The sequence below is a fragment of the Odocoileus virginianus genome, chromosome 12, assembly GCF_023699985.2.
Source record: "Odocoileus virginianus isolate 20LAN1187 ecotype Illinois chromosome 12, Ovbor_1.2, whole genome shotgun sequence".
Lineage (NCBI taxonomy): Eukaryota > Metazoa > Chordata > Mammalia > Artiodactyla > Cervidae > Odocoileus > Odocoileus virginianus.
Genome location: NC_069685.1, coordinates 42072291 through 42086643, shown reverse-complemented (window position 1 = coordinate 42086643; position 14353 = coordinate 42072291). Strand labels below are relative to the sequence as shown.

At 45.2% G+C, this 14353-nt stretch overlaps 1 protein-coding gene across 5 annotated transcripts in view; it reads left to right on the top strand.

The window, feature by feature from the left end:
* SFSWAP (splicing factor SWAP) overlaps positions 1 to 14353 on the top strand; it is an 80260-nt gene that overhangs the window by 46870 nt on the left and 19037 nt on the right. For 4 of the 5 annotated variants that reach the window (XM_070475038.1, XM_070475037.1, XM_070475040.1 and 1 more), the window contains exons 12-14: positions 206 to 436; positions 1545 to 1735; positions 13422 to 13687. In XM_070475038.1, coding sequence (XP_070331139.1) covers positions 206 to 436; positions 1545 to 1735; positions 13422 to 13687 — 688 coding nt within the window. The remainder of the gene's footprint in view (positions 1 to 205; positions 437 to 1544; positions 1736 to 13421; positions 13688 to 14353) is intronic. The other variant, XM_070475039.1, reaches the window with a different exon arrangement.

Here is a 14353-nt window from a genome sequence, read left to right as displayed (position 1 = left end):
CCTGGGGTGTGTGACATCCTTCTAAAGGCCCTCTGACATCATGGGCACTACTACTGCCCCTAGACCCTCCCTCTGCGTAAGATGTGGCTCCACTCGAGACGTTGCTCCCACCAACTGATGCTCATGTGAATGGTGGGGCCGAGATTTTTGCTCTGTGCTTTCAGTTACTTAAAAATGTATTACCATTTTCACCTTTTCTCAATAGCTTCATTTGCTCCAATAAGCTTTGCAATCAAGGCCAAAGAAAATGATCTACTTCCCCTGGAAAAAAATCGTGTTAAGCTAGATGATGACAGTGATGATGATGAAGAAAGCAAAGAAGGCCAAGAAAGTTCTAGTAGTGCTACAAACACTAACCCGGCAGTTGCCCCACCCTGTGTAGTTGTTGAGGAGAAGCGGCCTCAACTTACCCAGGAGGAGCTAGAAGCAAAGCAAGGTTTGTCAAATGTTTTAAACTTCTTAAAAGAAAAGTATGTACATAAAAGATTAACCTACTAAGCCAAAAATACGGGACTGCCGACTGTAGAGTCTCCAGCCTTTGGAATCGGAACCACTGGGGAGCTGTGTGATGTTTTTCTTCAGCTGAGAAGCTCTCAGTCAAGTGAGGAGCACTGCTGTTCATTAAGTTCAGATGCAGTGCCCTCGGCAATTTGTTTTCCAAGGAGGAGCTGAGAGTGGCCGAAAGTGCTTTAATGGCAGCCCTAGGGCAAATGCTCAGCCCATGTTCCCAGCTCAGGTTAATGTTCTGAGCCAGCAGGTGCCCTTCTGTCTGTGAGGCCTCTCCCTACAGAACCATCGAACCCTTGAAGGGGCCGGGGCCCCTGCTGGTTTTCAGACTGCGGCTCATCTTCATGGGTCACAGTGTGGCCACCACTCGCCTCTGACACATGACCAGCAGTGTTGTGGGGAATGTCTTGTCGGATTCTACCCTTCTTTCAAAATAAGCGCTATTCTTCTCTAACTAAAGTCATTAACAGTCCTTAACTGGTTTCGTGAATTGCTTTTTCTGTGTATACACAGACAGATCACACAGCATTGATAAAAAGTAACTCTTTAACCACAGGAGGCCCTGGAACTTGCGATGTGCTGTAGTTCCTCTCCCCTGCACACGTGTGTTCATGCCTGTGTCTCTAAATCTGCATTTACTGCGTGTGAACTCCACAGTGTGTCAGTTCATTTGGCATAAAACACTTTTCACAGAGTGTTCATTGCCTGGTATGGCTGTTTGGGCACTTGTATATGAGAACCATTCCAAGAGTCTCATTCCAGGTTTCACTGCTATGGAACTCCATCAGCTTTCTGACTTTGAGTTTGAAAGTAAATTTATGGAAAGTACTAATAATAAGCATTATAAACTAATTCTCTCAGAAATCTGTTTGCCTGATTTGTTGACCTTTCCTGAAATCAGTATCATGTTCATGTTTTAAAGTAACTGCATTGTATGTATCTCATGACCATGCTACTGCCCATGTAAATTAAGACAGCAAGGTATTTATAAAATACCGCTTGCTCTAAACGTCTTTTTTCTTTGTTTATTCCTTAAGCAAAGCAAAAATTGGAGGATCGACTGGCAGCTGCTGCCAGGGAAAAGCTGGCCCAAGCGTCTAAGGAATCCAAGGAGAAACAGCTCCAAGCAGAACGTAAAAGAAAAGCTGCTTTATTTTTACAGACCTTAAAAAATCCTCTGCCAGAAGCAGAAGTCGGGAAAGTTGAAGAGAGTGCTTTCAGCGTAGAGGTGAGTTTAAAAAGGATCCACATCAGTGCTCTGAGCCAAGCACCATTGCTAGAAGTACCTACATGTGAATCCTGCAGCCTCTCAGCTCTCGAGCTGCATGAAGGCTGTGGGCACCCCCTGTGCCTTTCCCCCATGGGATGGAGCGCTTGTCCAGGCAGACTGTGGAGGGACCATGGAGCTCAGTACCAGATCTGGCAGCAAAGTGAGGCATGCACATTTCTTGGTTTCCCCGTGTGTGTAACAGTTATGTTACACTATACCATAGTCTCTAAAGTGTGCAGGCACATATGCCTGAAAGATAAATACATACCTTAATTTAAAAATCCTTTGATGCCGAAAAATGCCAGCCATCATCTGAGCCTTTAGCAAGTCGTAACCTTTTTGCAGTGTTAACATCACTGATCACAGATCAAATAATGAAAAAGGTTTGAAATAACATGAGAATTACCAGACTATGACACAGATGTGAAGTAAGCAGATGCTGTTGGGAAGATGGCCTTAATAGACTTGCTCGACACAGAGGTGCCACAAACGTGCAGTTTGTAAAAAGAAAAGAAAACGTAGTATCTGTGAATTCCAGCAGTTTGGGAAAAAACAAACCACATATCTGTGAAAATGAGGTCTGCCTGTACTGTATAGCTGGGGTCAGCAAGAGTCTGATGAAAACTCCCAGAATGCACACACACACACACCACGTTGCTGGTGCAGTGTCAGAGTCCAGGCCTCTGGGCCCAGGTTGGGAGCCTGGGCTTTGTAGCGACCTCGCAGGAGCAACGGAAGAACTTCGCCTCTGAGGCACCCACCTCAGGCCTGGACAGACCTGCCAGAGCACTGATAATCCTGCCATCGCAGCAGCCCTTGAGCTCACACTTAGGGTTAGAGTCTTACTCAGGGATCTAGGTTACTATCAGCACTTCAATTAAAAGAAGTGAGATAAGATATGGTCACTGTCATCTTCTCTTAAGATGAGTTGTGAGATCAGAGCCTCACAGCTCTTTCCTAAGCTGTAGGACCAGAACTTAGCCCCCTGGCCCATTTCCTCCCTTCAGAAAGCTGTGGAGGGGGGCTTGGACTGCTCAGAGCAGGGCCTGTGCAACTCTGCCAGGTGTCTCCGAAATGTCTTTTGCAGCTGTCTTTCCCCTGTAATGTAGAACGGGTCCTGTGTGCCTTTTACTTTAATTACGTTGACATTTCTAAGAGTCTAGGGCCATTATTCACAACTGATTTTTGCTGCATGTAGCTGCAGGTTTATTTGGTTCTCCGTGGAAAGCAGCATTTTTCAGCATTGTATTGAAGGTCAAGTCAGCTTCGTCACCTCAGGAATCAGTTTGAAATTCAAATCTGGCAGGAGGCCTCAAAAATAAAAGCTGAATCAGACTGAGGAGCAGCGAGGGCCAGCTTACATGGCGCCTTCAGATTCGCCCATTCCCCCCTTGGGGAGGGCCTCGCTGCCACCAGCCGGGCCAAAAACAGGCATGCCCAGGAAGGCACCCTCGGTCATGGCACAGCTTTGGGAGGACCTCTGGACCAGTGCAGGGGTGAAACCAGCAGTCACTGAGACTGCGTTAGATGTAAAAGAAGGAAGAGGCGGGATATGGAGCAGCTCCACTTTTATGGTTGCAGCTGTAAAAATTTTTTCATATAGCACCAGGGCAGGGAACTTAGGAAGCCAGGGAACTGCCTCCATGGGAGGGGTGTGAGTGGCTATTTTCATTTTCCTTATTGTTTGGATGTCACTTGGGCAGTGACTAAAGGATTTAATTAAAAGTTATCCACATACATAGATACTTTCACCAATTATTCTACATGGATACATCTATATTTTCTATTAAAATTGTGTCTAAATGCAAGTCAATCACAGCCAGAGTCATTCATCGTTAATTCAGTTTTTCTGTCTGCTGTACTGCCGGTATTGTCACAGGTACCAGAATCGCTTCCTTATAAACACAGAATAGCCTGAGACTTGGGTTCTTATCCTGTTTGTCTTTTTTGTGGCATCTCCCCACTGTGTTCTTTTCAAGCCTGTGTTTTAAATCTGTAATACCTTAGAAATGAGTGCTTACACTTCATGTTTAAATCATTGGGTCTATCTTCCTGGACATCTAGTGGGAAAGACTACTGCTACTAAACTATTTCAACAAAAATGTTAACAGTACTTGCAGGTGGTGATAGATATCTTTTAATGACTTTGACACAAAATACCTGAATTAAATTGGCAGCTATCATAAATGAGATTCACACTTGAAAATATTTTCAGTCTAAAGCAGCTTCTGGAGACAGGTGGCCCTGACTCTGTTGTCCATTTCCTGTGCACTTGACACACATGCTGACGTGTCTGACCCCACTGCCCAGGTGTATCATCTTAGTGTCCAGGGGACTTGGAGCTCGGGGGTGTCAGCCCAGTGGGAATAGACGCACCCCAGCTCCGTTCTGAGCAGACTCACGTAGGGCTGAATGGGGTTGCTCAAAACCTGGCACCTTGCAGCTTATCTGCCTGAGAGGCACTTTCTGTTTTTACTTTGCTTTGTATAAAAGCAGTACATACATGTGGTTTATGAGTTCAAATGCTCAAGAGAGGTGTAAAATGAAGAGTAAGTCTTTTACTGTTTTAACCCTTTTTAAGGATACAGTTCAGTGGCACCAAGTACATTTATGTTGTTATGCAACCATCACCACCATCTCTCTTGAAAACGTTTTCATCTCCCCAAACGGAAGCTGTCCCCATTAAACACCAACTCCCCACTCCCCTTCTCCAGCCTCTGGCACCCACCATCCTACTTATCTACATATAGATCTTTTTAAATATTATTTATTTGGCTGCATCAGGTCTTAGCTACAGCATTCAGGATCTTCAGTCTTAGTTGCGACCCACAGGATCTTTAGTTGTGGCATGCAAACTCTTAGTTGTGGCATGTGGGATCTAGTTTCCCAACCAGGATCAAACCCAGGTCCCCTGCATTGGGAGCATGGAGTCTTAGCCACTGGGCCACCAGGGAAGTAAGTCCCGTATGTATAGAATAGTACAAGGACTGTGCCCTATCCATTTTTCTGGTGTCTTGATTTTTTTCACTGACTCCAGAGATCTTGCTCTACCAACGTCAGAGTGACGCTTGGTGTGTGATAAACACGTGGTAGCTGTTCACTGGATGCGTGACCGTCAGCCCTTTCACACATCAGCCCTTACATCAAGCTCATCTGCGTGCACTGCGTGCTGTTCACCCCTCCTGCTCAGAAGCGTGGGCCCTGCTCGGGGTTTTACTGGATAGCGAGCGGCTCCTGTGACTTGTGCACTCACTGAGGTTTCATGTGCCCACAGAGTACATCCCTGACCGTGGAATTGTTGATTACATTTCCAGTTTTTAATTTACTGTTAAATTAGGCCCTACAACGATTACTGCAGTTCTGGGCGGGGTGGGGGATGTTTTTGTTTTGTTGTCTCCCTTGTGTATGAATATAACTTTGTTGCCTCCCTGCCAGCATCAGTTATCATTCACCTTAATTCTTGGTCTGACAGGTGGGAAAATACGTTATCTGTTTGGTTTAACTACATATTTTAATTATAGGGGACATTGAGTAACTTTTTTCACAGGTTCCATGGCCTTTCTGTTCTACTGCTGAGAACACCCTCCATGGCCTCTGCTCTTCTCCTGGCTGACTGTCTCTGTCTCTGCTGTTTTTGTGTTAGCTCTGTGTCATCAGCATTACCAACAGTTTCTTTTTGTCTTTTAATCTGCCCCACTGGGAATTTATTTCACTTTGAGGAGCAGATAGCTAGGCACAACACAAGCCACTGAACCATACATCTTTTCCCACTAGTGTAAAGGGCTCCCTTTAATGTATACTAAATTCCCACTTGGGTTTGCTCTGTTTTTACATTCTTGCCTGTTCAGTTCCATTGGTCTGTTTGTCAGGAGAGGTGATTTTATGTTTAGCTATAACTTTTAAGGATGTCTTGAAATGTATTTATTGATGTGGACAGATACTAGTATGTTAAATGTTTAAACATTATATAAAATACATAAAAACCTATTCATAAGTAGTACTTAGAAATCTGTGTATATACCATCCCATTTTGTGTGTGTGTGTGTCCATGGGCACGTGCACTGTTAATTCAAAATGAAGAGAAATCAGAAGTTTTGAATCAAGTCCCTGTTGAATCATGGCATCATTTATGTGGTGACAACAGACTTTGGTACGTTGTTTAGATGCACTAACTTTTTTCAGGTTAATGATCCTACCAGGTTTAAGGTCCAGCAAGAGTTTGAAAAGAAAAGGGGAACAAAAATGAACCCATGTTTGCTGAACCTCTGTGATAATTCAGGGAGCTTTGGGGTATGAATTAGAAACCTGTGTCTCATGACCAGTCGCTTTTATGTGGTTGGCATCTACATGTGAACATTTCTACCACGTCGGCCCTGTAAGGTGCAGAGTAGCTCTGAGTGTGTGGATGAGGGACCCGGGCCCCCAGGACAGCAGAGGTGGCACCAGGACTGTGAGGAACCTGGATCATTTGGAGAGGTGACAGAGTAGCGAGGAGGCCCAGAGACTCACCTGTGGGGGAGGCCGCTGAAGCCTGTGCAGGCAGTGATAATGCCTGCAACCCTGCATCGAAGGGTCTGTGGAGGAGGCGCAGAACAAGTCAGTGACACGGGCAGGTCTGGGAGAGGCTGAACCGCTGGCTGCAGTACACGTGGGACATGGACGAGCTAAAGCAGTGTTTCCACGGGCAGAACATGTATGAAGCAGCATTGGTAAGGCTGGCAGCAGCACTCCCAAGCAACCACAGCTGACGAGAGGGGAGGAGAGGGTGCCAACAGAGTGGGAAACGCAGTCATCTGGAAAGAGGCCTCAGCAATCAGAGCTGGGCCATTGCCCTGCCTGGGAGGGTTGCAGGGGCAGGCCAAGCATGGGTAGAAATTTGCAAATACAGTTCCAGAGGATGCATTTCCAAGTCTGATTTCAAACGTTACCTTGAGTCTTTTGTATAATTATCCCATTTCCTAGTTAGTGTATGTGTTATCCTTCAGAAATAAGATTTTATTTTAAAATGTGTGTTAGTCTGCTTTTGAGCAATTTGTTTTCCCACAGCAGGAAATAGTAGTTGCTAGTTTGTATGCTAACTTGTTGGCAAATACTTTGTTGTGATCAAAGACAGATTAATATTTTTCAGTGTTACCAACAAAATACTCGTATGAGTAACTGATCTTTCTAAAGTTCCTTTTGATTTTGCCCGCTCACGACTCAGATCAGCCTATGCTCTCCACCCATGATGATTTGTGCCTTGGTCATCCTTGCTGGAATATTAACATTTCGTCCCTGAGAGGTCGCTTTGCTTGTTTGGCACTGGTTGCCATGTGGTTCTGTTGCTGTGTCACCTGTGGGCATCGCAGGCAGCTTCTCACAGGTCACTGTGTGCAGGGCCTTAGCCAGCCAGACACCTTCAGAAACCAGACACAGGACATGTGGGACTGCAAGGAAGGTCTTGACTCAGCAGTGGCTTAGTCTCTCAGGTTATTCATATAATTTATAGTATAAATTAACAGGTCATTTGACTCCTCAGGATATGCACTATACAGTATGGTAGCTGCTAACCACACACGGCAATTTCAGTTTTGTTTCTATTAAAGTTGTTGGTTTTTTTTAATGTAGACCATTTTTAAAGTCTTTATTGAATTTGTTACAATATTGCTTCTCTTTAATGTTTTGATTTTTTTGGCCAGGAGGCATGTGGGAGAGACCAGGGATCAAGCCTGCACCCCCTGCGTTGGAAGGCAAAGTCTTAACCACTGGACCACCAGGGGAGTCCCTGGCAATTTCATTTAAACTTAATTTGAGTTGTGAGGATAGCACAGCTCACAGGATGTCACGAGGCATCTCAAGGATATATCCTCAGGCCCAGCCTCCCTGGCTGGCCACACTCTCCAACTCTGTATTATGAGCTGTCATATCAGTGTTCATTAAAAAAAATAATAATAATCAAAATTGATAAATTTCTGTGTAGCCATTTTAATACTGAATATGGAAGAAAAACATTTTCGGCATATTATTCTTTATTATTTCAAGAAAGATAAAAAATACAACTGAAATGCCAAAAAAAATAAATGTGTATGGTGTATAGAGAAGGTGCTGCTGCAGATCAAATGTGTTAGAAGTGGTTTTTGAAGTTTAGTGCTGGAGATTTCTCACTAGACAAGGCTCCATAGTTGGGTAAACCAGTTGATAGCATTCAAATCGAGACATTAATTAAGAGCAATCAATGTTATACCACCTGGGAGATAGCCAGCATACTCAAAATATTCAAATCAGGCACTGAGGATTATTTGCACCAGCTTGGTTGGGTTAATCACTTTGATGTCTGGGCTCCATATAAGTTAAGCAAGAAAACCTTCTTGACCATACACCCGCATGCAATTCTTTACTGAAATGTAATGAAATGGTCCATTTTTAAAACAAATTGTGACAGACGATGAAAGTAGGTACAATAATGTGGAACTTCTAGATCATGAGGCAGGCCAAATGCACTAAAGGCCAGTCTTCAAAGAAAATGATATTGTGTATATGATAGTATTGGAAGGGAGTCTTTCATTATGAGCTCCTTCCGGAAAACCAGACGGATTAATTCCAGCAAGTACTGCTTCAAAATAGACAAACTGAAAGCATTCAACAAGAAACGTCTGGAAATAGTCAACAGAAAACAAAGAATCTTCCATTGGGGTAACACAAGATCGCGCATTTCTTTAATGATCAGGCAAAAACTGCCTGGCTGAGGAGGCAGCTGTTTCCTTGGCTGGGAAGTTCTGATCCATCTGCTGTGTTCACCAGAGATTGCACCTTCAGATGTCCATGTATTTCAGTCTTTACAAAGTTCTCTTAGTGGAAAAAAATTTCAGTTTCCTGAAAGACTGTAAAAGGCACCTGGCTCAAAAAGATAAAAAGTGTTGGAAAGATGGAGTGGTTGGAAAGATTCAAAGATTCAAAAGTTGGAAAGATTACAAAAGTGAGAGAAGTCACTGAGTCATGTCTGACTCTTTGCGACCCTATGGACTGTAGCCCACCAGGTTCCTCCTCCATCCATGGGATTTTCCAGGCAAGAATACTGGAGTGGGTTGCCATTTTTCTCTCCAGGGGATCGTCCTGACCCAGGGATCAAAATCAGGCTTCCCACATTGCAGGCAGACTCTTTACCCTCTGAGTCACCAGGGAATCCCTGGAATTATAAAACTGCCTGAAAAACAGCAGAAGGTAGTAGAATAGAATGATGAGTATGTTGTTCAATGCAGTTCTTGGGGATAATGAAAATGTGTCTTTTGTTTTTACTTAAAAACCAAAGGAGCGTTTTGGTCAACCCAGTAGTTCCATGGCTTGTGTCATAAATATCCATGAACTACTTCCTCTGTGTTGCTGGAGTGTGTGCCCACCCCCAGCTATGCACACAGGTGCAGTTGGAGAAGCCGGAACACACCCCTGTCCTGTCGTGTGCCACGTGCTGGGATGCTCCCCGACACTGGAGGCGACGGAAGCCCACCTCCTGAGCAGCCATGGGGGCCCTGGGAGACCAGGTCCTCCTGCTTATATTTGGGTAGAGCACCTGCATCTCTGCAAGTCTCTTAAACTCTGCTTTTTTACTTACATTCTGGGTATAGGTACCACTGTGGGCTAAACTGCGCTCCTCCCTTGGCTGCTGGTAACCCTGCATGAGAGGTGTGACCTGAGTCTCTTTCCTCCAGGTGTGGTCACAAGAGCCGCTGCCCTGGGCTATAGGATGTGTCATGAAGTTTCTGGCTTTCAGAAGTACTAGCATGTTGTGGAGAGCATACATCTCCAGACCGCTGAGACATGCTGGCTCACACAGCCTGCCCCTGGAGTCACCATTGTGGGGGCTACCACTGGGCGTGTAGGATTGGTTATCCTTTTTTGTTATTATTATTATTCTCAAGTCTAACTGCTGGGTTTTTAATGTCCTCTTTATATTTTTAAGCTGAAAAAACAGTGAGGTCATCATATTGCATCATCTTAATTCTGCCCAGCGCCATGCCCACCCTCACCCTCAAGTTGCTGATTTTTACTTTAATGGTGAAGGGTAATCGATCATTTTGTTAGAATAAATAGATCCTATGACTTAATTGCGAGTTATATTTTTAATATATTGATTTACTTATTCCCTCACCTCAAAATGAAATAAACTATAACCACAGTGGTAAAATAAGCGTTACTAACGATGGGCATTAGGACAAAGGCACCAGAAGCAGTAATGAAGTTCAGAGATACAAATCATCAGCCTGGCAGTACCGTATAAATAGGAATTCATCTAATGAGCTGCACTCACCCTTCCTGCTGGCTGGGCGTGGCTGCCTGCAACGCCTCATCCCCCTGGTTCCTGTCCTTTGCAGATGTCCTTGGGGGGACATATTTTCCCCCTTCTCCCCCTCTTAGTGCAGCGCTCATTATCACTCATCAGTTCTGTTCTTTTCCCGTGCAGGAGAGGGAGAAAGCCATCCTGTGTTTCTCTTCATTCAGCCATCCACTTACATAAGAGATAGAGTCTCAGTTCTCCTAAAACGGGCTCTCTGGTTCCCAGGGAAATTCCCCACAGCAGCCCTGACTGCCCTGTGGTCCCTGGGCCCTGACCTTAGGCATTCCTAGAGGCCTCGCGTGTGCTCGCCTGGAAATTCTTAGTGGTGACTTTTACCCTCAGTTCCATCTCACTTTTTCATGTAGTGTCTGTGTGTGCACATGCACGTGCTCAGTCGTGCTTGACTCTCTGTGTTCCCATCGACTGTAGCCCACCAGGCTCCTCTGCCCATGGGATTCTCCAGGCAAGAATCCTAGAGTAGGTTTCCATTTCCTCCTCCAGGCTATCTTCCCAACCCAGAGATCCAACTTGCTTCTCTTGCATCTGCTGCATTGTAGGTGGATGCTTTATCACTAGTGCTACCTGAGAAGCCCTATATATATTCCTAATTTAGAGTCCATGGTTATTGGGGTTTTTTTAATGCACTAAAAGCTGGTTTTCCAGCCTGGCAACAGCAGAGTTCTCTACAAGCCAATGGATACGGGGGTGAGGGGGGCAGCATTTCCCTTCCTCCAACCTCTAAAGTTAGAAAACTCACCACATTTTATTAGTCTTAATTTATTGTGTCATTTTGTATGTGTGTTTAGAGAGTGCCAGAGTGGGAATTACGTGTTCTTAGATGTAAAGTTTTGTATCTACATGTTAGAATTGTTTAACAACAACCAATTATTTTAAAATTTAACCTGAAAAAATATTATTGCAGGACTTCCATGGCAGTCCAGTGGTTAAGAATCTTCGATTCCACTGCAGGGGGCACAGGTTTGATCCCTGGTTGAGGAACTAAGATCCTTGAAGGCATGCCAAGTGACACACACACAAAAAAAAAGAAGAAAAATATTACTGCACTAAAATAATTTGAAGTGAGAAAGACATTTTTGATACAGACTGTCTCATGATGAAATGGATTCCCTGGAGACAGTTTAAGCAAAACCTTAAAAATGCCCTGGGCAGCATTGCCGTGATGGAGAAGAGTGAAGGCCCAACAGGAACACCAGGTGGCCATGTGCCCTTCCACAGGGTCCTGGTTACTAAGGGTATTTCGGTGGGAATAAACTGCTTTGGGAGCTGGGCATATTGTTCTTGAGCGATTCTCAGCCCCACTGCCTCTCAGCTCACAGTAAGTGAAAGATGTAAAGACAGTGTGTTTTAAGTGTAAACTACAGAAGGCTGACAGGAAGGCAGAGCCCTGTTCTCTGGGCGTACCCCTCACAGAGGGGCAATATCTTTGTCTGGTGGCTGCCCCACAAGACCACCATCACGGTTCCTCTCAAATCAGGGGAAGAAGCATAACTTCAGAAGAATCATTTGCACAAAGTGTTTTGCCTCATCCAGTTGGCCTTGTCCAAATGGACCCAAGGAGAGGGGAGGCGAGGCCTGCTGGAGCCCAACACCTGCCAACAGCCAGCACCCACTCAGGGCTGCAGCCCCTGCCTGGGATTTTTTTTTTTATGAGCCTTAACAGCTTGAAAGTTCTGAGGCACAGAATGATAAATTCCAGGTTTTTCTGTATATCTCTGTGTATGGTGTTTACTGGCTATAGTTAAAATTCATGTAAACTGGATCAAGGAAATGACCTTTCTCAGGATGAGGGGAAGGGGCTGAAGATGGGTGGCTGCAACTGTAAATATAAAATGTGGTGGTTTGGGGGTGTTTTTTGTGGTTTTCTTGTGTGTGGCTTTTTTGGTTTTTTGTAAATTCATTTTTTTATCTTACAGTGTGACATGGACACACAGTGTTAATGTCAATAAAATAGGACTACCACATCATTTTTAAAGTTGAGTAGTAATTCGCTTCCTGGTTGGACCATAGTAAACAAGTCCTAGAAATGGGACTGCTCTGGATGCACACTGCTGGTGTCTTGACATGAAAGTTCAGTAGGCAGCAGCCCTAAGATCTGTGCACTCTCTGTGTATCTGTCTTATTTGGATAAAGAGGTCTGAAGAATGATGACCCACTAAGTGAAACTCCTTGCTGTGTTGACACATGTGGAGTGAGGCTGGCTTGCGTTGATGGGATTGTCTTGTCTTTGGTTCCCATTAGTGGCTGTATTTTTTTTTTCTTTCAGTTTTACTGAGGTATAATTGTGTCAACTGAAAAAAGGTGCACATCAAGTTTTCTTTGGGACAAAACTGAGGATAACAGCTCGGGAGACAGCCTCTCAGACCTCTGAGGAACTGCTCCTGAGAGGTGGGGGGCAGGGTCCGTATATACATGAGTTTGGTTAAGGCAGTATGTGCAGTGAAGCACACGTTTTGGCAGAAGATGGCTGCTTGTCATGAGGAGATGTCTCCGTTAGCGGTGTTAGTGCTTTTCTAGACATGAGGAGATACAAGAATGGCTCTTAGAATCTTCTCCTGTAAAGGTCTAGCTATCTGAAGGCACGTTCTGCCAGTTCTTCCCAGAGCGCAGAGGGCCTTTTTCCTGATCTCTGCCCGGAACTTCTTTCAGGGTGTGTCAAAGGTCAGCAACTCCAGTGACCAGTGACTTCATCCTTGTAGCACCAGATGGTGAGGGACCGTTTTCCAGTTAACAGTTGACATGTAGCACCGTGTGTTCAAGGTGCATGGCATTATCTGACTTACATATATAATACACAGTAATCGTCACAGTAAGTTAATATCCACAACCTCATACAAAGAAAGACATGAGTATTCCTAGTGACGAATTTTTTTTTTTTTTTTTTTTTTTTAATCAAAGAGGAACCTCTTTTGACTCACGCAGAGCAGAGATCCAAACCTGGTGCTGGCAGTTTGAAGAACCTCCTTTTTTAAAGTGGAAAGTCACAATTGTTTAGGAAAGAGCAGGCGGGGCGCTTTTCCTAACACAGCCCTCCATGTGCCGCGTTTCTTTTCTCAGATCCAGCCTCCAGAGCCTGGCAGGCTGGGGACGGGACCCTGCACAGGAAGGCTCGGCCGTGAGAGGTAGGCATTCGTGCTCTTGGCCTCTGAGGAGCCATCATTCTCCCAGAGATGCCGGGGGTAGATGTAGAGCCACGGACGGAGGCATGGGCTGCTCTAACAGATGAGAGAGCGCCACGGTCGGGATCTTATAAACGCACATTCTGAAGCAGCATGCCTTCCTTGCTGAAACCCGGACGTGTGCTTCTGTTTCCAGGAGGCTGCTTCAGTGCCCTGTCCTCTGCTGGCTGGGGGCAGACCTCTGCCGACTCTAGACGTGAAGCCTCCAGAAGGGCGCTCAAGCCGAAGCAAAGAGCCGCCGAGAGAAGAAGAGAGAGAGAGGAAAAAGAAAAAGCACAAAAAACGGTCTCGAACAAGATCGCGGTCTCCCAAGTACCATTCTTCGTCCAAGTCCAGGTCTAGGTCCCACTCAAAAGCAAAGCATTGTCTTCCCAGTGCCTATCGGACAGCGCGGCGCTCGAGGTGAGTGTGCAGGGCGTCCCCGCGGCCCGGGCGTCGGGTGCGGGGCGGATCCCGTTGCTCCTGCTCGCCAGCAGGGGGCGCGGAGCTCCCCTCCCCCGGCTCGCTGCAAGCACAGACACGCACACCTGCGTGCCTTTACGCAGAGATGCGTCCTGCAATATCTTTTCAAAATATTTTTTAACCTGACTTTCCAAAATTCATCAACTACTGCCAGGTTTTTCTCAAAAGAGAGGTATTTAAATTTTTAACAGGTCTTGGAAGCAAGCCTAGCGTATTTGCTGAAAATGTGTGGAAAATTCACAGGGTTGGGGGTGTTTTGTTTGGTGAATGGGTCGACTTTCCCAGGCTAATTCCTTTAGAATGTGTATCTGCCGAAACAAGAGACATGTGCACTATGGCTGTGTTCAGCTTCACTGGCACAGCACCTGCAAGCGCCCGTAAAGGAGGAAACACAGCGGCACAGATCTGTTTTCTCAATTAATCTTCTCCAACCTCCCACTAACAGTCACTGTTCAACCAAAAGCCACCTTCTGAGGAGCTAGCTTTTGAGGAAGCAGCTTAAGGTTTTATGCAACAGAAATAATAAACATGAAAACCTGTAAGGATCACAAACTTTAGTGCTCAGTGAAGCAGGTACTTCTCTGATTTTTAAAGCATCTGACTTGC